General features: G+C 37.2%; 1 protein-coding gene across 1 annotated transcript; it reads left to right on the top strand.

Annotated features, from left to right (window-relative positions):
- ZBTB11 (zinc finger and BTB domain containing 11) lies at positions 1–26,558 on the top strand. The gene is made up of 11 exons (XM_081301729.1): positions 1–1,166; positions 9,742–9,977; positions 10,790–11,021; positions 15,185–16,029; positions 16,267–16,443; positions 19,516–19,761; positions 21,906–22,050; positions 22,586–22,703; positions 24,117–24,275; positions 24,386–24,561; positions 25,260–26,558. Exons 1-11 carry the CDS (start codon positions 617–619, stop codon positions 25,775–25,777), a joined length of 3,402 nt encoding a protein of 1,133 aa, XP_081157855.1. The 5' UTR covers positions 1–616; the 3' UTR covers positions 25,778–26,558.
- The last annotated feature ends 115 nt before the right edge of the window (positions 26,559–26,673 follow it).

Below are 26,673 nucleotides of genomic sequence, written 5' to 3'. Positions count from 1 at the left end.
TCTTGCGCCCTTATAATACATTAAGTGTAAAACAGAGACCTTCCCCCCTAAATTTATGTAAAAATATATGCAAATAAAGCTAAATGGCACTAGCTTACCCCTTCCCATTTCTTTCCAACACGATTGGCTCATCATCATACATGCGGATCCTTCCAGAAAAATCCTGCTTATTCCTTGGGTAATTGCGGAGGCGGGGGGGGGGGGGACTTCTAACATTGAATGCCTTAGGTATTATAATCTTTGTTACGCCTGCATTTTCATGTGAATGTGTCCAGTGACATTTGCTAAAGCCTCAATATCTGATGCTTTTATGTCAGGTATCTCAAGGTAGACAAAAACGAACTCATTTACCCTTTGGGGTGTCTCGGGAGGGATAAGAACTGCCCACCAGCTCCTACAAGTGGCTCTTCGGAAGACGGGAAAGGGAAAAATAAAAAGGGAAACTGCCAGGACTTAAGATGGCTGCTCAAAACCCCTTCTATTTCCTAGGAAAGTCCTACCCGCTTCCAAAATGTCTGCCCGCAGTGCTGACGTCATTTGATCCGCTCCCTCAAGCCAGAAAGCGAGAACACTCCAATCCGGGCTCAGTCCACGCCCTTGGCTTGCGTCACTTCCGATGGTGCAGCAGCCATTTTGTCAGTCGCGAGCGGATCCCGCGCGCTGGAGAAGTGCAGTTCCCCCTGGTTACCAACTCGCCCGTTCTCCCTTCACGCTCCCGGCGCTGTCTAAGAGCGCTCACCAAAGGCGGAGCCGTTCCTCCGCAGAGTGCGGCCACTGCTGTTGCATCTACCCGGGGCTAGTGCGCTGTCTTCCTCCACCACCACTGACAGGCGCCCTCAGGGAGCCGTCGTCCGTGATGTCAAGCGAGGAAAGCTACCGGGCCATCCTGCGCTACCTGACGAACGAGCGCGAGCCCTACGCGCCGGGCACCGAGGGCAATGTCAAGCGTAAAATCCGCAAGGCTGCTGCCTGTTACGTGGTGCGCGGCGGGACTTTGTACTACCAGCGGCGGCAGCGGCACCGCAAGACCTTTGCGGAGCTAGAGGTAGTGCTGCAACCGGAGCGGCGCCGGGGCCTCATCGAGGCGGCACACCTGGGCCCTGGCGGCACTCACCACACCCGGCATCAGACCTGGCACGACTTGTCCAAGACGTACTGGTGGCGAGGTTAGACCTGACCCGCGGCGAGGGTGCGGGACGGCGGCTGGTTGCCCGGGCAAGCTGGAGGGTCTCGGACGCCTCTTGCCGGGCCATCCCGCGCTTGGTATCGGAGCGGCTGCCAGGCGGCGTCGAGAGGGTGGGGGACGCGAAAGGAGCCGCACTTCCCACAGGAAGAAGGCCGGGAAGCTGGGGGCGGACCCTCGCCCGGGGTGGGGCCAAGGGGGCTTCCCCGGGGGCCGGGCCAGCGGCAGGGAGGGCGGGCCGCCCGCGCCGGGACGCCCCGCCTCTCTAGGCAGCCCCGGAGGCGGTGGCGCGGTCCCTCGAGAGGTGGCTGTGGTGATTGGCCCGGGATGCTGCGGTTTTTGCCTTTTAAAGTCTGCAGATGATTTTGGTCAGGGACAGCTCGAGCCCAAACTTGGCTCCTCTTTCCAGTGCGTTCTGCCCGCGTTTTGTGGAATGGGTTTGAATTTTGCTGAATCTACTGGCCTTATTAAGATTCTCCCTCTATGGCGTACATAAGGAATAATCAATTTGTGTGTAGACTGAAAAAGAGTAATCGTTGAACAGTCATTTTGAATCTCAAGTTTATTTCGATAGTTAAATATAAAGACCATCAGGTACTTTTAATTCCGAATGTTTTAGTGTTCTTCCCCCTGATTCTGGGAACTATGGCGGCACTTTGTATACACAGAAAAGATGAGGATACTGTAATTGTTTTTACTTAATTGTCAGAATTTAATCTCTAAAGTTTGTTAACTCCTTGGAAACCAGTTTAGTAGAGGAGAGCCGGTGCCCTTGGGTTCTTAACCACCTTCCCTTTCCACAAGTTGGAAAATACTAAACCACTCAGAATTAGTTTATAGGCTCATGTTTGAACACGCTTTTTCAAAAAGGAAGGATTCTGCTCCTCTCTGTAGGACTCTGGAGAAATTAAATCATGAGTCTTGTTTTTTTTTTTTTTTAAATAAAGAAATTAGGCTATGGTCCTAGTTTCTAAAGTTTTGTTTTATTGTTTTTTTACGAGCTTTGTGCATAAAAACTATTCATTTACGAACTTTTGTTGTTTAGAGAATTCTTTCTCGTTTTCAAAACAATTTGGATCTATATTCTCAAAGGCTTTCCCTTTTCTATTTTAAACGAATATCTGAATTAAATTACTCTGAAGAGTAAATGTAGGGTGAATGCAAGCCACCGTTTAGTTCATTCAGAATTTTTTAAATTCTAAATTGATTATCTTGGTGGTATCTAATCCAGATTTTGTGTTTTGATTTTAGTATGCCTTGTCTTAAAAGACGGGGTGGGGGGCAGGACCCTGAGACTGTGTTTCTGTTAGCTTAATTTTAAAATGAAAGAGTTATATTTGTAGTTATGTGGAATTTCAAAATCCCTGAACACTTAGAGCAGCTAGCTATTCTCAAAGTTATAGGAAATCCTGGAGGAAAAGAAGGTTAAAATCTGCCAGGTTAAAATTATTTTATTATACTAATAAAGCATTTTTTTAATGCATTCTCTCCCAAACATACAGTGGAGTTTTCCACAGGTTACATGATAGATGTTATATCACAACAGATTGAAGACAGACACACCCATAATCGTCTTTTGTTAAGCCACACATTTAAAAGATTTTGCAAAAAATGTAGGAGTGCCACTCTTCTGAACCTTTTTTAGAAGTTTTTTCCATTAAAATGCTACTGTGTCAATGTATAATGGGTTTATTACATTATTGATCATCATGCTATTTTGTTTTAATATTTCATCATTTAAAATCAGAATTGCTAGTAAGCATAAGAGCAGTGTACCCTCAATTATTAGCTATTATTTTTGATGTTTGTTAACATTTTGCTTGTTTATATGTTTCCTTATCACAGTCTTATTAGATTAACAAAACTACAGAGGAATGGATATATTTTTCACTAGTCAATTTCTTCCTATGTAGTTTCAAAATTTGTTAAATCTCAAGCAACTTACATAGTGTGTTTCTGAATAACAAAGAAAAAAGCTTAAGTTTGATTCTAGATCTAAAGGTGACATTTACAGCAGGTATTGGCAATGATCTAGAACTGATAATTGACAAAATAAGTATTTCTAACTAACATTTGTTAATGAACTACATGGTTTCCCTACACCATAAATTACTGGGAGGGTCATCTGGCATTCCAGGTATTTCCCTGTCTCATGCTGATTGGTGGCTGCTAGGGGGTTGCTATGGGTCCCCACCTAGCCTGACTGAGTCAGGGACACCTGGTGCAGCAGATCTCTCCTCTTATTTGTAGATAAACAACTTAGCCTGGTGGGAATGTGCCTAGGACTGCTCTGTGGGTCTTTCCAAGGACAAAGGTCATGTCCCTTCCTTGGACAGGCTTTGCTCTGAGGTGGAGGCTGATTTTTCATTTCCCCTTTTGTCTGGAAACTTGGGAACCAATCATGGGGAACCATACTTTGAATTGGGCCTTTTCCCAGGCCAGCAATATCTAGTATGATATGCTGTTGTCATTGCTGGGCAGCAGTGGTAAGTAGAAGATCCCATTCAGCCATAATGATCATTATGTTAAACAACCAAGACTCTAAAGTGTGCTGTGTTGGTAAGCAGTGATGTTCAATAAGTTATGTGTATTAAAAGCATTTTCTACTTAGACATTTTCAAGTTAAGACGGTTTATTGGAACATATAACCTGTTGTAAGTTGAGCATCTGTACTTCTGAGATTGGAAAATCTGAGTGAGAAACTGTTCCTCAAGTTGATAATCCATTAAAGTACAGGTTGTATCTCTTATCCAAGGTGCTTTGGACCAGAAGTGTTTCTTATTTCAGATATTTTTAAAATTTTGAAATATTTGCATATACATAATGAGACATATCTAGGATAGAACCCATGTCTAAATGCAGAACTTATTTTTTATATGCACCCGATACACATACCTTGTAATTTTATACAATATTTTTGGTGCACATTAGATGAATGTGGCCTATTACATGAAATCAGGTGTAGTATTTTCCACTTCCAGGTACTCAAAGTTTCAATTTTGGATTTTCAGGTTAGGGATGCTTGACCTAATTTATGTCTCATTACTCAGTAAATAAATAACCTTTTATTAGTAGCTTGACATCCAAAGAGTTATCACAGGGACCATCTTGGGAAAATATAGAAACTTGAATTGTAGGGCTGGGGATGTAGCTCAAGCGGTAGCGCGCTCGTCTGGCATGCGTGCAGCCCGGGTTCGATCCTCAGCACCACATACCAACAAAGATGTTGTGTCCGCCGAGAACTAAAAAAAAAAAAATATTAAAAATTCTCTCTCTCTCTCTCTCTCTCTCTCTCCCTCTCACTCTCTCTTTAAAAAAAAAAAAAACTTGAATTGTAGAATATAAAACCTTTTAGTTTTCTAAAAATAGCAAAAGGACTTAAAGTCAGTAAACATAATCTAGATATAAATACAACCTCATCTTTATATTCTTAAATCATTAAAACATTTCTCATTGAGTAAGGAAGTTATTTAGGAGAAACGTCAGAAGAATATTAACCAGCAGATCTGCTTTTTGCCTAAAGTGGCATGTTTCCTGCAGTGAGTTATATTATGCCTTCATAAAGTGTATGCTGTATATTTTTATGTGATTTTTTTTTTTTTTTGGATAGTAAGAAAAAGTAACTTATCTATGGTATAGAAAAGCTCTGGTTGAAAATGTGGGTGAGTGATTCTAAATGCAGGTGAAGCTCTCCAACAATCTGATGGGTAAAATGACTAAATCTGATGGGTAAAAATGACTCTTACACATAACATCTGTAAATTCTGGGAATTGAACACTATGATATTGGTCTTCCAAGGGTATGATACAGAGCAAAAATTTTGCCCTAGGTTAGCATTTTTTAAATAGTGTGTTTTTTTTAATATACTTCGTTGTAGATGGACACAATACCTTTATTTATTTTTTATGTGGTGCTGAGGATCAAACCCAGGGCCTCAAACATGTGAGGCAAGTAAGTGCTTTACCACGGAGCCATAACCCCAGCCCTAAATCTTAAGGTGATCCTATACTGAACCAAGTTTGGAAAACAGTAGGTGAACATATTTAAGCAGATTTTACTATTGGGCCTCCCTATTGCCCAGTGGTGGAGCTATTTGTTCACTACCATCTACCTGTCTGCTCTTTCTTTCTAATTTTTTTAAAATATTTTTTTTTAGTTGTAGATGGACACAATACCTTTATTTTATTTGTTTATTTTTATGTGATGCTGGGGATCAAACCCAGTACCTCACACATACTAGGCAAGGGCTCTACCACTGAACCACAACCCAGGCCCTCTTTCTAATTTTTTATTTTTGTTTTAATTTTTAGTACTGAGATTGAACCCAGAGGTGTATTACCACTGAGCCACATTCCCAGCCCTTTTTATTTTTTATTTTGAGACCAGGTGTCACTAAGTTGCTTAAGGGCCTCACTCAGTTCTTGAAGCTGGCCTTGAACTTGTGATCCTGCTACCTCAGCTGACATAGGCATTTGCCACCAGGGCCTGCTGCCCTTTCTTTTCTTAGTAGTTGATCCTAAGGCTGAAGTTATTACATTTCCCAGGCTTCCTTGCAGTTGGATATGGCCATATGTCTGTAGGTTTTCCTATTTGTTACCTTTCATCCTTATTCTAGTGACTTCTGTGTATTTTCTCCAATACAGTCTGAATTCAGCCAGTTAATAATTTATTAAACCTCTGATTATGGAGATTATGTAGAATATACTTAAATGTGAAGAATTGTAAAATGTTTAGAAATATATCCAAGATTAATTAGAAAAAACTTCTTCTTTTAAAATTTAAGACATGGAAATTTCTTTCTTTCTTCTTTTTTTTTTTTTTTTTGGTACCATGGATTGAACTCAGGGGCACTCAACCACTGAGCCACATCCCTAGCCCTGTTTTATATTTTATTTAGAGACAGGGTCTCACTGAGTTGCTTAGTGCCTTGCTATTGCTGAAGCTGGCTTTGAAATCTCAATCCTCCTTTCTCAGCCTCCAGAGCTGCTGGGATTACAGGCCTGGGCCACCATGCCCAGCTAGGACATGGAAATTTCCATAGCAGTACTTCTTATTCTCTAAGGCTATGTTTTCACTTACATATTTCTCTCTCTTTCATGTACCCATTCTTTTTCATTCTGATAAAGTACAAATAATGGAAAATATATCATTGTAAGTATATAGTTCACTGGCATTAAATACATTCACATTGTTGTGCAATAATCACCACTGTTTATCTCCAGAATCTTTCATTATCCTAACTCATTTAGTCTTATTTAACTAACCCATTTACTTTTTTATTTTTTAACTTATCTTTATTTTGTTCATTTACCTTTATGTGGTACTGAGGATCAAACCCAGTGCCTCACACATGGACTTGCTATTATACCTTTTATTCAAATTGATTTGTTCTTAAACACAAAAATACAACTTCTTTTGGTCTCTAGAGCTATGCCTTTTATATATCAGACCTGTTGTCACCATAATGAACCTTGCTGAGGATCTTGTCATTTTAAAGATTATCCCTTTTAACAAAATTAATTGAGGATTATATTTTCACCACATGAATTTGGGACAATACATTCAGGGGGAAGAAAGTCTTCTGTGAACCAATAAATTTGACAGTTTCCTAGGCTGAATAGATTTCTTTTTATAGAAGTTAGTGTTTCTAACACTATGTCAAGTTACGTGTCTTTAAAATGAGAATATACTTTTCTGAATTTATTAGTTCAGTGAATACTTTTTTGGGGGAAGGTACCAGGGATTGAACCCAGGGGCACTTAACTACATCCCTAGTCCTGATATTTTATTTAGAGACATCAGTCACTGAGTTCCTTAGGGCTTCGCTACGTTGCTAAAGATGGCTTTGAACTTTTGATCCTCCTGCCTCAACCTCCGGAGTCACTGGGATTACAGGAGTGAGCCACCACACCTGGCTCAGTGAGTGTGTGTGTGTGTGTGTGTGTGTGTGTATGTATGTGTGTATTAAACCCAGGCCTTAAGTTTGCTAAGTAAGCCCTCTACCACTGAGCTAAGTTCCCAAGCGCTTTTTATTTTTAATTTGTATGGGGGATTGAATCCAGAGGTGCTCTACCATATCTCTGAGCTACATCCCCAGTCCTTTTATTTTTTTATTTTGAGATAGGGTTTCACTGAGTTGCTAAGGGTCTCACTAAATCGATGAGGCTGGCCTCAAAACTTTGGATTCTGTTGCCTCAGCTTCCCAAGTTGCTGGGATTATAGGCATATGCCCCTGGGTCTGGCTTTTTTTTTTTTTTTTTTTTTTGAGACAGGGTCTCTAAGTTGCTCAGGCTGGCCTCCAACTTAAAAAAAACAACAACACACATTTATTTTTTTAGTTGTGAGTGGATACAATACCTTTGTTTTATTTTTACGTGGTGCTGAGGATCGAACCCAGTGCCTTACACATGCTAGGCAAGTGCTCTACCCCTGAGCCCCAGCCCTAGCCCCTGGCCTCCAACTTTGATTCTCCTGCCTAAGCCTCCTGAGTAGCTGGGATAACAGATGAGCCATCACACCCAGTGTTCAGTAAATGAATGCTTTTTTAAGAATGGGATACAATATAGCTTAGGAAATACTGTTTGAATACTATCCAAAGACTGAAAGTATAAGGAATTTGGCATAATTGGACATCTTAAAACTTTTCAGGATTATGCTATATACCTCTGTATCATTATTACTGGAAAATAAACTTTTATTTGATTTATTTGGGTATGAGAGGGATAGGTTTCTGCCACAAGGTTGTACAAACATGTTCCTATGTAAGTAGCATAACTACTAGCTCTGCCATTTACTTAGTATGACTTGGGATTAGTTACATACCTGTTAGGGCTTCGTTCTTCTCTTCAGTAGAATGGTTATCAGTTGTTCCTGCCCTATAAGGACATTGGGTTTATATCTGTGAATGTATATAAAGTCTTTCCTGCTTGCCCAATCACTCTACCCTAGCCTTTTGAGTTGAAAGTTGAAATTCAGAACAGGCTTTTGTCAGTCACTTGTATACGATCAACTTTTGTTACTTATGCTGCTGTTATTTCATATACCCCTAAAATCTCATAACTTTCAAAAACTAAAGATTTCTTTTGGGAGCTGAAGTTGTAGCTCAGTGGTAGAGCACTTGCCTAGCACACGTAAGGCACTGGGTTCAATCCTCAGCACCACATAAAAAAATAAATTAACTAAATAAAGATTTTAAAAATTTTTTAAAAGATTCCTTTTACATTCTCACTATATAAGTTTTTTTTTTTTTTTAAGTTGTAGATGGACACAATGCCTTTTATTTTATTTATTTATTTATTTTTATGAGGTGCTAAGGATTGAACCCAGTGCCTCCCAGGAAAGTGCTCTGCCACTGAGCCACAGCCCCAGTCCTTATTACATTTTTTTTTTTTTTTAAAGAGAGAGTGAGAGAGGAGAGTGAGAGAGAATTTTTTAATATTTATTTTTTAGTTCTCGGCGGACACAACATCTTTGTTGGTATGTGGTGCTGAGGATCGAACCCGGGCCGCACGCATGCCAGGCGAGCGCGCTACCGCTTGAGCCACATCCCCAGCCCCATTACATTTTGATTGTAGTCCTGTTCCAGGCTCCCCCCCCCGCCCCTTGTCTCTCTGTGACATAGGTTAAGGAACAGCATCCTGCGAGGACATCATCCTAGTTTTTGAGAAAGGGGACAAAGATCAGGGAAGTGATGAGAAATACTAAGTCCTCTTAAAGCTTCTGTTCAGATATGGCACACATCATATCACTTCGTATTCCACTGGCTAAAAACCAAATGCGTGGTCAAATCTGATGTCAGTGGGATGGAGAAGTATTATACTTGAGCTGCATGAAATTGTTTCTGTAGGTCAAAAACAGTTGAATATTTCACATATAGTCATGTATTGATTTACAACAAATTCTTGAGAATTGAGGAATTCATTGTTAGGCGATTTCTTGGTTGTATGAACATCACAGAATGTCTTATGAATCTAGATGGTATATCCTATGGCATACCTAGGCTATATTATAATCTTATGTGGATCAAAGTTGATTGAAACCTTTTTATAAAATTTGGTAGTAGGGATTGAACCCAGCAGTGTTTAACTACTGAGCTACAACCCCAACTCTGTTTTTTATTTTGGGACCTGGTCTTGTTAAGTTGCCTGGGACCTTGCTAAGTTGATGAGACTGGCCTTGAACTTGTGGTCTTCCTGTTTCAGCCTCCCAAGTCACTGGAATTATAGGCATGCACCACCACACACCCACCTCTGAAACATCTTTATGCAGTTTATGACTGTAGTTTTTGTCACATGGATGCATTGTAATGCATATGGAGTTGGGTTTGGTGATATAATTATCTTATGGTGGAGGAAATGAATAGGAATAAAAAACAAACCTCATGGAAGTCACTATCATATCTATTGAAAAAAAAGTATCTAAAGAATTCCACATTCTTTATGGACATGAGTGTGTTTATACATGCAGTTGAACATACATGGTATACACAAATAATGATATATTCTTCAATTTTCAAAAACTATTAAATTTGACTTATTAATTTTTATTTTTATTGTAGGGATATTAAAGCAAGTCAAAGATTACATTAAACAGTGTAGCAAATGCCAGGAGAAACTAGATCGCTCCAGGCCAATATCAGATGCTTCAGAAATGTTGGAAGAATTGGGGTTAGACCTTGAATCTGGAGAAGAAAGTAATGAATCAGAAGATGATCTGAGCAACTTTACTTCACCTCCATCTACAGCCTCTAGATCTTCAAAAAAGAAGCCAGTTTCCAAACATGAACTTGTATTTGTAAGTGGTACTTTCCATTCAGCTTTAACATTTTTAACTGATGTATTACTGCTTGACTTGGCACTGATGTTGAAGATTTAACAGGTCTTTATGTCTGAGGTAGAGCTAATTGAATAAGACAAAATGGGTTATATACTATGTTGTTATTTAAGCTACAAGTATATTAGTATTGTCTTTTTATTCATTATAAATATTCTTGTTATTCTCCAGAATGAATTTAGTATCCTGTTGATTTATTGTTAATTCCCCCACTTCACTTCCTTTGTTATGATAATATTGGCACAGGTAGACAGAATACTTTTTGGGAGCAATCTCTGGGTCATGCAGCAAGGTAAAAATTACCTAGCTCAGTTTTGGGATGTAGTTTTCTGGGTTTTTGTTTGTTTTTTGCCTCATGAGTGTTATAAATCACCAAATTTCTGATAAGTAAGAAGAGGTAGCAAGAAGTGAGATATACGTTTTTCTTAGGTTAAGCAGCATAAACATAGTAGAACATAGTGACACCTTTTTGTTTAAATATATAGGTAACAGAGAAAGAATATCAGCTTATTTTTTTCTTAACTGTTAAAACAGTAAAAAGTACAGATGATTCCCATATACATATATGTATATGTAATAGCGTGTGTGTGTACGTGTGTGTACACATATATATAGTGTTGTGTGTGTTTGTGTGTAAAATATGAATAAAATACTACCCCCACCCTGCTCCGGTGCTGGGTGGCTAACCCAGGGCCTTCTACACATTAGGCAACCACGCTACCACTGAGCTATATTTTCATAATACACCTCTTGACATCATCTTATTTTGACAGGTTGATACCAAAGGAGTGGTAAAACGATCTTCTCCAAAACATTGCCAAGCTGTCTTAAAACAACTGAATGAACAGAGACTATCCAATCAGTTCTGTGATGTTACTTTGTTAATTGAAGGAGAAGAGTACAAAGCTCATAAATCTGTTTTGTCTGCTAATAGCGAATATTTTCGAGATCTTTTTATTGAGAAAGGCGCTGTTTCAAGTCATGAAGCTGTGGTGGATCTTTCTGGTAAGAATTTTGTAATTCCTTGATTTTTATTAATTAGTACATTCCAGAAGAGGGTTGTGTGTTTATCTGTGTGTCTTCCAAAAACAGGATTTATACTAAAGTAAAGGCCTATTTATAAAAGCAGACCCTAATCAACTGAAAAATTCCTTCTTTTTAGCAAGGGTTTTAAAATAGAATTAGGAGAAAAGCTTGTATTATCACTGCTTCTTAGTTCAGACAGTTGTACCAGAATTATTATTTCTTGGATTTCAACTGTTGAAAATAGTTTTGGGGGAAATCCACAACTGTATCAATATTATTACATTAAATGAATATGTTGCCTATTTATATATATTTTGTGGGACATGTGACTGTACATAGAGTATTTATGTAAGTATAGTTTTTGCTTTTTAAGAGTAATCACTAGGCCAGGCACAGTAGTGCATGCATATAATCCTAGTCACATGGAAGCTGAGATAGGAGGATCTCAAGTTCATGGCCAGCCTCAGCAACTTAAGGAAACACTGTTGAAAAATAAAAAAGGGCCAGAGATGTAATTCAGTGGTAAAATATTCCTGGATTCAGTCCCCAAAAGATTAATCATCAGAATCATTAGGTTAAATTGTCAAATAAAAATTCCAGATACGTTTTTTTTTTGGTTATTTTTATTATTATTGTAAGTGAATAGTTCTCCTTTCTTTTGGCCTTGATAGAATATATATATATATATATATATATATATATATATATATATATATATATATTAGCTTATGAATCAACAGATGAATCTTTGGGAAGAATTAAAACAGGTAACCTCATTTGCACATTTCATCATAATATAAACTTGTTACAGTTTTTATATTATTGGTTTCACTATTTTTGCCTTACATTTTTTAAATCTCTCCTAGGAAGACAAATACAAACATTTTTTCTTAGCAGTAGCTTTATGATTGCATAAAGCAGAAGTTTTCGGTTAAGCATTTATTCTGTGCAAGCAACTAGCCTAAACTCAAGATTATATTCTAGATTTGGTGTCCTCCCTGCTCCCAGGGTTTGGTGACACAAAGGAGAAAATATGCCCTTTGCTGAACTATCTGAATAATTTAGTTTTCTTTTTATGTATTGTTCAGCAAATGTAATATAAGTCTGTAACAGGTGAATTAGATACTATTTAAAAATATATTATCTACTTAATAAAGATAAAATATATATAGACTATATAACGTGTACAGTATAATGTTGGTTTGTGGGTTTTTTTTTTTTTTTTTTTTTTTTGGTACCGGGGATTGAACTCAGGGACACTCAAAGACAGGGCTTCACTGAGTTGCATGGTGCTTCACTTTTGCTGAAGATGGCTTTGAACTCACGATCCTCTTGTCTCAGCCTCCCAGGACACCGGGATCACAGGCGTGCGCCACCATACCCAGCTATCTGTTTTTTAATATAGTTAAAGCTAGTTAATGTATTTTTTTTTTAAAGAGAGAGAGAGAATTTTTTAATATTTATTTTTCATTTCTCGGCGGACACAACATCTTTGTTTGTATGTGGTGCTGAGGATCGAACCTGGGCCGCACGCATGCCAGGCGAGCGCACTACCGCTTGAGCCACATCCCCAGCCCTAGTTAATGTATTTGAATTTGTCACTGTTTTATGTTCTCTCCCACTCAAGACCATAAAGATATTTTCACATATTGTCTCTTTAAAAGTTTTATAGTTTTTCTTTCACTTTTTAACATCTAATCTATTTGGAATTCACTTTTGTTTGAGATAAGTGTTCATTCACTTGTCTGTGAACCATTTAGTGAAAACTTATTCCTCTACCATTCATTAGTCATGCACATTGTACTATAACACATTTTTATGTTTGGGAATAATTCTAAATCCTCTGTTTTGTTCTTTGGTTTTCTCTTCCTACACTGTTATTTGGTCTTAATTACTTTAGATATGTAGTAGTAAGAAAAGTCTCCCAATTTTTTTTTTTTTTTTTTTTTTTTTTGGTACTGAGGATTGAATCCAGATGCACTTTACCACTGAACCATGTCCCCAGCCCTTTTTAATTTTATTTTTGAGACAGAGTCTCACCAAGTTGCTGAGGCTGGCCTTCAATTTGTGATACTGTCACCTCAGTCTCCCAAGTTGCTGAGATTACAGGCATGCACCACAGTGCTTTGCTTCCCATCTGTTTTGTTCAGGTGGATCTTAGCAAATCATAACCCTTTGGTATTTCACATAAACCGTAAAATCAGCTTGTTGATTTCCAGCAAAAAGAAAAGAATGAGTGTATTTTTATGGGGTTATATAGAATTAGTAAAGTTTTAGAAATTTATCCATACAGGTGCTATATATCTTTTCTTAGATTTATTCCAAAGTATTTTATACCTTTTGGTTCTATTTTGATGTTTTCTTAAAACTGTATAATTTCCAATTTATTTTTGAATATAGCAGTTTTATATATGGTTCAATTTTGCTTGAAAAGTGCAATTTTTTTTTTAGTTCAGTGCAGTGTTCAATATATTCTGAATTAGGTCAACTTTGTTAATTTCTTTTCTTTTCTTTTTCTTTTTGGTATCAGGGACCTAAGCTAGGGGCACATTACCACTGAGCTATAGCCTCAGCCTTTTTTTTTTTTTAATACCTTTATTTTATTTGTTTATTTTTTTATGTGGTGCCAGGGATCGAACCCAGTGCCTGACGCATGCTAAGCAAGCACTCTACCACTGATCCACAATCCTAGCCCCTCAGCCTTTTTTTAATATTTGATTTAGAGACAGGGTCTCGCTGAGTTGCTTAGGACTTTGCTAAGTTGCTGAGGCTGGCTTTAAACTTATGATCCTTTAGCCTCAGCCTCCTGAGCACCTGGGATTATAGGCATGTGCCATCAAGCCCAACTTATCTAGTTTGTATTTTATAATATTTTTTTAGTTGTTGATGGACTTTATTTTTTATTCATTTATATTTGGTACTCAGAATTGAACCCTGTGCTTCACACATGCTAGGCAAGTGCTCTACCCCTGAGCCACAACCCCAGCCCACCAGTTTATCTAGTTTTATAAATCATGATTGTTAAGAATTTAAAATGGCTTTTGAAAGTAAATCCTTAAGCGTATTATCGTATATGCTTCATGTATATCATTATTATTTCATTCCTTAGAACAATTATAAGCAACCTATAGCCTATAGGCCAAAATCCTTTTTCCTCTTCATAAAGAAAGTGGTATTGGAACACAGCCATACCCATTGTATACATATGATTTTCCAGCTATGACATCAGGGCTGAGCATTTGTAACAGGCACTTTGGCACTTTATGGCCTACAATATTTATTATTTGATTCTTTTCAGAACATTTTTTGCTAACTCCTGCTTTAGATCTTGCTTTTTATTTTTAGTTGTGGGAACATTTCATTATTTTTTTTTTGTACTGGAGATTTAACCCAGGGGTGCTTTACTACATCTTCAGTGCTTTTTATTTTTTATTTGGAGACAGGGTCTTACTAAGTTGCCCAGGCTGACCTTGAATTTGTGATCTTTCTACCTCAGCCTCCCTCAAATGGGATCACAAGGTATATACTACAATGCCCAACTTCAAAAGTTTCTAGGGGCTGGGGATGTGGCTCAAGCGGTAGCGCGCTCGCCTGGCATGCGGCCTGGGTTCAATCCTCAGCACCACATACAAAAACAAAGATGTTGTGTCTGCCAAAAACTAAAAAATAAATATTGAAATTCTCAAAAAATAATTTTTTATATGGGCTACTATTATTAACATACAGCTGTACTTACTTGAGGTTAGGGAACAGGTTGGTTGAACCCTGCCTACTTGCCTACCTCTCCCCCCACTTTTTTTAACCCTCCATTCTCCAGCAGCTGTTTCTTGAATGAAATTTAAGGAACCCCCATGGTTCTAAGGAGTACAGTTTGAAAATGACTGCCTTACAGCATCTCTTGAGGTAGTAAGTCTACTATTTTCTGCATTAGGTATTAAGAGACTCAGCTCATAGAAGTGACTTAGTCAATGACTTAGCTTAATAAGCAGCCAGAATAGATAGTGAGTCCAGGGGTAATTGCAGAACAAATGGCCATAATTACCTTTTATTATATTTTATATTGTCATAATTCTATATTATTTTTATAGAGTGGTGTAGTTATGATTGACTTTTTTGTCCCCTACCTTTCTTGTCTCATATAGGTTTTTGTAAGGCAAGCTTCCTTCCTTTGCTGGAATTTGCCTATACTTCTGTACTAAGTTTTGACTTCTGTAGCATGGCTGATGTGGCCATTTTAGCTCGTCATCTTTTCATGTCAGAAGTTTTAGAAATTTGTGAAAGTGTACATAAACTAATGGAAGAGAAGCAGTTAACAGTATACAAGAAGGGTGAAGTACAGACAGTTGCATCTACCCAGGACTTATCAGAACAAGGTGGAGGTACAGCATCTCTAGTGGCTAGCAATGAAGGAACCACAACTACTTTATCTAATGAACTTGGGGATTGTGAAATTGTACTACTGGTAAATGGAGACTTGCCAGAAGCTGAGCAGAACGGAGGGCTAGTACGACAGCCTGAGCCCCAAGTTTCTTCTGCACCTGAATCTGCTCTGTCATCTGTAGAATGTATAACTGATTCCCACCCTAAAATGGAGTCTGTTGACTTAGTAACTAAAAACAACCAGTCAGAACTAGAAACTTCAGACATCAGAGAAGATGGCATGGTTTCTAATTTTCATCCTAAACTTTCAAAAGAGAATGTAATCAGTAGCTCTCAAGAGGACAATGATATGGGAAATGACTCATCAATTGAAGAAATCTGTGTTGATGACATTTTGAAACAGAGGCAGAACTTTGGTCAACCTTTAAAAGATGAGGAAAATCTAGTTACACCAACAGAAAAGACAGACCCTGGACCTGATGATGATACTTATAGAAGCAGGCTTCGGCAGCGTTCTGTTAATGAAGGGGGGTATGTCCGACTTCACAAAGGCATTGAGAAAAAGCTACAGAAACGTAAAGCCATTCCCAAGTCAGCAGTTCAACAGGTATGATGTAAAAAGGGGTTGTCCTTTGTAGTGTTACCTTTAAGTTGAAAGTGTTCTATCATAAAAATAACTTGGGAAGGGAGATAGGTACAAGACAGCAACTTATTGTTTGAAAAAACAGTATTAATGAGATAATATGAATTTGAAGTGTTTTGATCAGAAATTTATAGCATGAATCTTGACTTTAGAAACCAAAACATGTATATTTGCTTAGATTGATTTCTATTCCTTAACCAGGTAGCCCAGAAATTGGTTCAAAGAGGGAAAAAGATGAAACAGCCAAAAAGGGACTCTAAGGACAATGCTGAAGAAGTGTCCCATAAATGCGGGGAATGTGGAATGGTTTTTCAGAGACGGTATGCCTTTATAATGCACACACTGAAACATGAAAGAGCTAGAGAGTACAAATGTCCAGTAAGTATCTGAAAAGCTAACCAAAGATGGCTCTAAACTCATGAATAGAATCCTCCTTACCTTACTTAATGCTTGGTTATTATTTCTACACTGGTACTCTCTCTATATATGTATCTCTTATTTATTTATTTTTTTGGGGGGTACTGGGGATTGAATTCAGGGGTACTCGATCCCTGAGCCACATCCCCAGCCCTATTTTGTATATTTTTTTTAATTTTTAAATTTTTGGTTATAGTTGGACACAATACCTTGATTTTATTTATTTCTATGTGGTGCCGAAGATTGAACCCATGGCCTCGCATGTGCTAGGCGAGTGCTCTGCCGCTGAGCCACAACCCCAGTCCCCTATTTTGTATTTTATTTAAAGACAGGGTCTCGGGCCTGGGGATATGGCTCAAGCGGTAGCGCGCTCGCCTGGCATGCGTGCGGCCCGGGTTGGATCCTCAGCACCACATACAAACAAAGATGTTGTGTCCGCCGAAAACTAACTAACTAGATAGATAGATAGATATTAAAAAAATAAATAAATAAAGACAGGGTCTCACTGAGTTTCTTAGCACCTTGCTTTTGCTGGAGGCTGGCTTTGAACTTGTGATCCTCTTGCCTCAGTCAACTGAGCCGCTGGGATTACAGATGTACACTACCGTGCCTGGTGCTATCTTCTCTTACATTGCTGTAAGGATCGTCTTCTGATTCATACATTTCATTTACATGCTCCCCCCAAAAAATATTCAGTGATTGACCTTTGATTCCACAGTATAAGAGATTCATCAAGACAATAGTGAAAGAAAATCCCAGATGGAGCTATGTACCGAGCAATAGGGAACAGCCAGAGCAGGTTGAAATAGAACATAATGCTTTGACAGATTTCTAGTAAGTGATGATGTGTTCTATGGTGAAATTTTTTTTTTTTTTTTTTTTTTTTTTTTTTTTGGTACTGGGAATTAAACCCAGAGGCACTTCACCACTGAGCCACATCCCCAGCCCTTTTTATTTTTTATTTTTGAGAAAGTCTCACTAAGTTGCTTGGCCTTGCTTGGTTGCTGAGATTGGCTGAACTTCAGTCCTCTTGCCTTAGTCTCCCAAGCTGCTGAGTTTGCAAGTGTGCACCACCATCCCTGGCTGATGATGTGTTTTAAATTTCCTGCCAGTAGATAATTGGAAGAAGAGTTTGGTGATGATAAGGGCTGGGGTTGTAACTTTGTGTTAGAGTGCTTGCCTAGCCTGCAGGAGGCCCTTGGTTCAATCTCCAGTACAGGGGTAAGAAAAAAAAAAAAAAGGAAGAAAGGATCATAGAATATCAGGTAGCCCAGCTTTAATAACATTTGCCTCCTAATAAAACAAACTCATTAGATATAATTATAAACTCATTAGATATAGTGATATGACTATATTGTTGAATGTAGGGAAATGGATATAATGCACATACATAGAGAAATGAAGGAGAAAAATCAGTTTTAATTATGTGTGTTACTTAAGCTGCAAAATAAGCATTAAGAGAAAATGAGGGGAAAAGTTAACTCTAGAAGTAAAATGTGATGGAGATCATGGGCCAGGAGACCAGTTTTTTATATTTATTTATTTGTCTCTTTGTTTTTGTGGTGCTGGGAATTGAACCCAGGGCCTTATTCATTCAAAGCAAGCACTCTACCAACTGAACTGTAGCCCCAGCCCTTATTTATTTATTTATATATTTTTAAATTTTTTTAAAGTTGTAGTTTGACACTTTTATTTTTATTTACTTATTTTTATGTGGTGCTAAGGATAGAACTTAGTGCCTTGCACATGCTAGGCAGGCAGTCTACCACTGAGCCACAACCTCAGCCCCCTTATTTATTTTTTTAAGAAAAGTTTTAGCGGGGCATGGTGCGCAAGCCTGTAATCCTAGCTGTTCGGGAGTCTGAGGCAGGTGGATTGTGAGTTCAAAGACAGCCTCAGCAGAAGTGAGGCACTAAGCAACTCAGAAAGACCCTGTTTCTAAATAAAGAAGGCTGGGTTTGCTGTCAGTGGTTTAGCGCCCCTAGGTTCAATCCCCAGCACCAAAATACATACATAAATAAATAGATGATAGATAGATAGATAGATAGATAGATAGATAGATAGATAGATAGATAGATAAAGTTTTGAGCCGGGCATGGTGGTGCATGCCTGTAATCCCAGCAACTTAGGAAGTTGAGGCAGTAGGCTTGCAAGTTCCAGACCAACCTCAGCAACTTGGCAAGAAGACCTTGTGTCAAAACATAAAAAGGGCTGGTGACGTAGCTCAATGGTAAAGTACCTCTGGATTCCATCCCTAGTAAAAAAAAAAAAAAAAGTTTTGGACTGGGAGTGTTTTTCAGTGGTAGAGTGCTTGCCTAGGCTGTGCAAGACCTGGGTTCTATTTCCATTCCCACCCTCGCTAAAACAATTTTATGATCCCAGATACTTAAGAGGCTGAAGCAGTAGGATTGCAAGTTTGAGGCTAGGCTCAGCAACTTGATGAGACCCTATCTCAAAATAAAAAGGCCTGGGGATATAACTTTGTGATAAAGTGCCCCTGGATTTAATCCCCCATGCTTCCAATAAAAGAAAAAGTTTCATAGGTGATAAGGCTATATAACTTTGATTTTTACAAAAACAAAAATTTTCATGACTCCCCATCAACTGCAAGATAAAATTCAAGGACCATCTCTGTCTTAATCTTTCTACCTTTTTCAGCCTCTATTTCTGCTCTATTACTGTTCATTCATATTGTGATGATATTCCATCTGTCTGTATTCTGCTATTTCTTTAAGATCTAACTTAAGTCCAGTCTTTCCTCATTTGCTCTGATTATTCCTTTATCTTAAATTCTGAATTTTTAAAGATACATATTTTGTGCTATAGTTAGATTTTAAACTTCCCCAAAGTAGGTCCTTAGTTATATGTGGATCTTTCATCATTATAATCTGGTACCTAGCATATTATCTTTTGCCCAATATTTGTTTATAATTGAATGATTGTAATCAGAAATAGAAGGTTGAATAAGTTGTTTTGTTTTATATTTTTTAATGGAAATATATTTAGACAGAATTTTTTTACTTTTTCTTTTAGTTATGTAAAAAACAGTTCCAGTACAGTGCCTCATTGCGAGCACACCTTATTCGACATACCAGAAAAGATGCACCAGCATCGTCATCATCCAATTCCACATCTAATGAAGCTTCAGGAACATCATCTGAGAAGGGCAGAACCAAACGAGAATTTATTTGTTCCATATGTGGAAGGACATTACCTAAATTATATTCTCTCCGAATACATATGTTAAAGCACACAGGTGTAAAGCCACATGCATGTCAGGTAAAGCCATGACATTTATTTTGTTATTTAAAGAATGCTGAAAATGAACTATGGTGATGAGTCTGGTCAATGTGTATTCTAGAGTCATTTTACTCTTGTAAAATGTCAGGAAAGATGTATATTTTCCTAAGTTGCCAAGATTAAGGGTGATTCCATATTGTATTCTGTAATTTATTCTTTAAAGTTGTCATTTGAAATAAATTCATTTAAGATGTTTGTGAAATTTATTAGGATCTGGAGGATCTGCTGGGTGAGATTAGCCGATTCATCACCCTAATCATCCCTTAGCCCTATAGGACCAACTTGGACTAAAAAGGAGCTGATGACACGGGGCTGGGGCTGTAGCTAAGTGGCAAAGTGCTAGCCTAGCACATGTGAGGCACTGGATTCGATCCTTAGCACCACATAAAGAAATAAAAACAATACAATAAAGGCATGCTGTTCACCTACAATCAATCAATAAAACTGACGGCTTAAACAAATCTCCTTGGTTAGAAAAAGTTCTGCCCAAGATATTAATTCTTCCCTGTTGCTGAGGATTGAGGGTATCTAAATATCAAAATATGACTCCTAGATAAAAGAATCCCATGGTTAGTCAGCTTTGTGCCATTTGGAACAGTGAAAAGTTTCTAGTAACATTTGCTGTTTTGCATGTAAGCATGACCCATTATTTTTTATTATTGAATGATTTTTGGACCATTAAAATTTTCATTATTTCTTTTTTCTTAAGCTTTTTATTATATGAAAGCAGAGTACAAGAAAATGAAATGAACAGCTAGGGATGGTAGTACATTCCTGTAATCCCAGCAACTCTCGAGGCTGAGTCAGTAGGATCAAAAGTTCAAACCAGCCTGAGAAATTTGGCGAGACCCTGTCTCAAAATAAAAATTAAAAGAAAAAAGGACTTGGGATGGGTGTAGCTCAGTGTAAAGCACCCAGCATCGATATGCCTGGTACCAATAAAGTAAAATAAAAAGAAAATGAAGTGAATCCTCATGTACCCATCATCATACTTTATTATCAGCTCATGGTCAAGTCTGTTTTATTCATACTGTCACTGTTCTTCTCCCTACTACCCCAGTTACTTTGAATCCAAGTGCTAAGAATCATTTACAAATTTAAATATCAAGTATTAGTTGGTCCTCTTGTCTTCCATTGTAACACTACTCAAAATGTGTGACCACGGAAAAAAGGTGCAGAATTAGAGAGTAAAGAGTATAGAAATGTATAGATATTTGACATTGTTTTGACATTTTTGTAATATTTTAACAAAAATGCCTCCCTAGTGGATTGGGGAAAGAAAAAATATTGGTTCTTCATCACACACAAAAAAAGGCATTATTTTGTTTGGTATAGGAGGAAATGAAAGTATTATGTTTTTGTTGTTATTGTTGTTTGTTTAATTTTTTTGTACTGGGAAGTGAAGCCAGCAGCATTTAACCACTGAGCCACATTCCCAGTCCTTTTTATTTATTTTTTTTTTTCATTTAGAGACTGGGTCTCGCTAAATTGCTTTAGAGCCCTGCTAAGTTGATGAGAATAGCTTCGAACTCGCGATCCTCCTGCCTCAGCCTCCCGAGTTGCTGGGGTTACAGGTGTATGCCACTATGCCCCCAGTGAATGTATTGTTCTTTTTTTTTTTTTTTTTTTTTTTTTTAAGATAGAAATGGACACAATACCTTTATTTATTCATTTATTTATTTATTTATTTATTATTTTATGTGGTGCTGAGGATTGAATCCAGAGCTTCACATATGCTAGGCAAAGTGCTCCACCACTGAGCTACAAACTCCAGCCCCGAATGTATTGTTCTTAATTAGACTTCCGTGTTTCTTAAATTTAATGTATACTGTTTACCAATCTCACAAGGATAGCACAAAGTTTTTTTGTACTTTTTTAAGCTCTCTAGTGGTCACACTGGAGATTTAAGAAAGATGACATCAATATTTTATTAAATACTGAATCAGAAAAGGGCTGTATGAGCTAATGTCTTTGGCATTTGAGATTTCAACTTTTACTTTTTCATTTTGCTTATATGTTTAATTAAATTAAGATTTGACACATTGTATTAGTTTCTCTGTTATTCTTTAGAAATGGCACCTATGTCTTTTTTTGTTTTACTGACATGAACACTCCTATATTAGGTCTGTGGAAAGACTTTTATCTATAAACATGGTCTGAAATTACATCAGAGTCTCCATCAATCACAAAAGCAATTCCAGTGTGAACTCTGTGTTAAGTCATTTGTTACCAAACGGAGTCTTCAAGAACATATGAGTATTCACACAGGTAATGAGAAATTTATATTAACATTGTTACATTATATATGCTTTAATTTGCTATTATATTGATTATGCCTTAATTGTACCAGGAATTACATTGAGATACTGATGGTTGTATGTGTGCAGTTTTTTAAAATTTGGACAATAAAGTTAAAAAGATTTTTTTCAGTCTAGTTACAAAGCTATCTTATGTGTGTAAAAATGATCATTGTTTTGGTGTAGAAAAATGTGTATTTAGTGTCAGTGAAATGGTCATGCTTTTAAAAACCTAAGTGATAGACAGATGTAAATGTCAATATGGTAGATGGCTTATAATTTTATTAGAATTCTTAGTCTACATGTACTATAGAACCACATGACAGTTCTGCAGATTTGAGAGGTAGTAGAGGTTTTGACAAACTTTTTATAAAATCCTTACCAAATGTTAATGGTTTCATACCCCCCTTAATAAAACAACTTCTGAAATATGACATATATAGACTTGTGTTGAAGGAAGACCTGATTGTTGTATATGTGGCATGATTTTTTTTTTTTTTAAACAGGAGAGTCCAAGTACTTTTGCTCAGTTTGTGGAAAGTCTTTTCACAGGGGCTCTGGACTCAGCAAGCACCTAAAGAAACACCAACCAAAGCCTGAGGTTCGAGGCTATCATTGTACTCAGTAAGTATTTAATATATGAAGCATTCAATTAATTTTATTTTCTTTGTTATTTGGTTTGTTTGAAAGTTGTTTTCAAAAGAAAATATTCAAAGATAATATTAAACTATAATTTTGGTTTACTCTTGATTTTAATCAGTCTAAATGTTTCACTGATGTATGAATCATATATCATACAGACCACTCATTTTAGAGATTTTTTTTATATGAACTACCTGGGGGTGAGACATAGGAAACAAAAGTTCATAGCCAACCAGAGTTACTTTCTAGGCAGTTCCTCTGAAATGCTGAGCATCCTGCTAGTTTCTCCTTCTTCCCCATTCTTTTTTCTTCTCCCTTCCTTTTCATTTTCCAAAGCTTGCTGAAATTTCTCTCTCTCTCTCTCTCTCTCTCTATTTTAATAATTGAAGTTAAATTCATATGAAATTACCCACTTTAAACTAGGGAGAGTTTAATACATTACAATGTTGTGCAAATATCACCACTAAATTCCAGAATTCCTCCAATATTTAGCCAAATAATTTACAACTCTGCCTTAGCTTTCGATTCCTGTTTGTACAGATCCCCAAGTTTAGCCCAGAGGTCTTTTTGGGTCTTTTCTGAGCATGGGCTCAACCTAAGTAAGCATATGGACTTCTAGATACCCAGAAGAGATGAGAGATTTTCAGAGTTCATATTCCTCAAAACATCTTATTTCTATGCTTTCAATTTGTTTATTTCAACAAAAATGTTCTTCCTTACAAGAATTAGCAATGCTCCTGCCAAAACTTCCAAAGTAGTTGGCATCATAGGTTTATACCATCATGCCCTGCTACTTTTGATGGGTTTCTAAAGATCCCAGTAAAGCTGATTCTGATTGTTGATTGCACCTTAATTAGTCTTATTTTAAAACAATACATTTTTCATTACAAGTGGGAAAAAAATAACCAAAACTGGTTGAGTGATGGGTAAAATCTAGAAGTCTCAGATTTAATGTAAACTGGTTTCAGATTGATTTGTACTTGATGTCTCTCAGGCTGCAAATGGATAAAGCAGAGACAGTGGTTTGAGCTTCACATCCTCAACTTCTACATTGTCAGGGTCCTTTTCTTGGTAGTTTCTACAAAATCCTTGAAGTTCACTGTTATTAGATCAAATTAAGTCACTGAGAAATCTCTCAATCACTATGGCCAAGGGAATGCTATGCTCTGGTTTACATAGGCCTGATTATTCCATCCCTAGGGTTAGGGTTGAAACCTACCTTCAACACATGGACAGAGAATAAAAGGGGTAAAAGCGGGGAACAGAAGAAGTGGGAGGAGGAGAGAAAGACAAATATTTTGTGGAGTTCTTGGAAACTTAGGAATATACTGAATTTGTAGAAACTTGTTTTAAAGGATTAAGGTGATCCAATTGGGTAATTAAACTTTATTGCAGATGTGAGAAAAGTTTCTTTGAAGCAAGAGATCTTCGCCAGCATATGAACAAACATCTTGGTGTAAAGCCATTCCAGTGCCAATTTTGTGATAAGTGTTATAGTTGGAAGAAAGATTGGTATTCCCATGTGAAGTCTCATTCTGTCACTGAGCCTTACAGGTGCGTAAATTTGAAAAGGAACTGAAATTGATCGAGAAATACATGTATTTTGATTCTTAGGGCTTCCAGTGTTTTCGAAAAAGCAATTTAGGTCTTTTCCCTTATTTTAGATGTAATATATGTGGCAAAGAATTTTATGAAAAAGCTTTATTCAGAAGACATGTAAAGAAAGCCACCCATGGGAAAAAAGGGAGAGCAAAGCAAAACCTGGAACGAATATGTGAACAATGTGGAAGAAAATTCACTCAGCTGAGAGAATATAGGAGACACATGAACAACCATGAAGGTAACTATATGTGATACCATAGACATCTAAATAGAATAAAAGCCAATCCAGTAGTGATTCTATCTTTGAAGATTTATTCAAGTGACAGAGGTGATCCTGCACCTGAGAATAAAATTACTTGAAAGCTGCTTCCTTATTGTAGGATTATAGGATTGCTGCAAAAGAAAAAATGAGATTTTGCACAGAAACTCAGGTTTTTTTCTAGTAACTTCTATCCATGGAAACATTTTTAGTGAGATTATAGTGCAGAATCTTGCTTATTCTAAGGAAAACCATCAGGTGCTAAATAAAAGATTGTCATAGAGGGCTGGGATTATGTTTCAGTGGTAAGAGCGCTTGCCTATCATGTGTAAGGCACTAGGTTTGATTCTCAGCACCACATACAAATAAATAAAACAACAAAAAATATATTTAAAAAAAAAGATTGCCATAGATGCCTGTAATTCCATCTACTTGGGATGTTGAGGGAGGAGGATTATAAATTTGAGGCCACCCTCGATAATTTAGGGAGACCCTATCTCAAAATTAAAAGAAAAAGAAAAAGGAAGGAAGGAAAAATACTTAGGATGTAACTCATTGGTGGTTCAAGATCAAAAGATTTACTGACTACTGGACTTAAAAAAAATTATTTTCCAGGCAATTTTCTTGTGGTACTTGCTCCTCACCAAACATAAACTTTTTTGTTTGTTTATTACTAGGAGTTAAGCCATTTGAATGCTTAACATGTGGAGTTGCTTGGGCCGATGCCCGATCTCTGAAACGCCACGTCCGAACACATACTGGTGAAAGGCCTTATGTCTGTCCTGTGTGTAGCGAAGCCTACATAGACGCTAGAACACTTCGTAAACATATGACTAAATTCCACAGAGACTATGTGCCTTGCAAAATTATGCTGGAAAAAGACACCCTTCAGTTTCATAACCAAGGAACTCAAGTGGAACATGCAGTTAGCATTTTAACTGCAGACATGCAGGAACAAGAAAGTAGTGGTCCTCAAGAACTTGAGACTGTGGTGGTAACAGGAGAGACCATGGAAGTTCTTGAAGCTGTTGCAGCTACTGAAGAGTGTCCATCAGTATCTACGCTTTCTGACCAAAGTATTATGCAAGTGGTTAATTATGTGTTAGCACAACAGCAAGGACAGAAGCTATCTGAAGTTGCAGAAGCTATTCAAACTGTTGAAGTAGAGGTGGCACATATATCAGAAGCAGAATGAATATAGTAGTGACAAAAAAAGAGCATATTTATACTGAACTCACAGAACATTTGTTTACAATTTCATGTGACTATCCACTTAAGAGTTTATATATGTCAAGGCTCTGGGCTGTTGGTGACATTTCTAAACTCTTTGTCTGGCCAATGAGTTCATAGAAGTCCATTTACTGTAAAGAAATTGAAAACAAATCTATATGATGGTAGTAGTTTATCATGGTATGCCCTTTATGAATTAATGTTTATCAACAACTGTACTAAATTTAAAGCTGTACAGTATCATTTGTATTTTGACATTATTATATATTTTGAGTTTATAAAAGGCTGCACCAGTTGGCTTTTCTTCTGTTTTATTCTGAAAATATAGAGGTTCTGTGATTTCAGTTGCCCTGTTTGTTAATTAAAAAGCCAATTCTAATATAAAGCATTTCAGTAGGATGCTTAGGTGTATTACAGTTTTAAAATGCTTTAAGATCTGTGATTCTTGCTATTTATTTTAACCCCATGTCAGGGGTTCTTTATTCTGTTTTAAAGCACTTAATGAGTTACATGTTGTAATCAAGTTTGCACAATATATTTAAAGATATGGGAAACCCATAAATGAATAGCTAATTTTAATATGCCATTAAAATGCATGAGATGCCTTTTAAAGCCTTACTATACTACTATACTATCTCTTCAAGGCAGGTAATTGACAATGTGAAAAGAGTACTGTCAAAAATTGTTGATGGGCAATTTCTCCTTGATAATGTAGGAACATAAATAAAGACAAAAAAAAAAAAAAACTCATTCTTTTGTTGAAGAATGAACAAGTTACGTTTCATATGTTTTTAACTTTTGCATCATGTTTGTTTCATTTTGTTGAAAAACTGAAGTTGAGAAGACAGCAATATAGACATC

Source organism: Spermophilus citellus, assembly GCF_964194105.1.
Source record: "Spermophilus citellus genome assembly, chromosome: 7".
Lineage (NCBI taxonomy): Eukaryota > Metazoa > Chordata > Mammalia > Rodentia > Sciuridae > Spermophilus > Spermophilus citellus.
Note: the sequence above shows the minus strand (reverse complement) of the source record. Positions and strands in the feature narration are given on the sequence as shown.

Coding starts and splice junctions, on each gene's coding strand:
- ZBTB11 (XM_081301729.1), top strand. CDS start 617: ATGGTGCAGCAGCCATTTTGTCAGTCGCGAGCGGATCCCGCGCGCTGG. Junction 16,030..16,266: donor CCAAGTCAGCAGTTCAACAG/GTATGATGTAAA, acceptor TTCCTTAACCAG/GTAGCCCAGAAATTGGTTCA. Junction 22,051..22,585: donor ACATATGAGTATTCACACAG/GTAATGAGAAAT, acceptor TTTTTTAAACAG/GAGAGTCCAAGTACTTTTGC.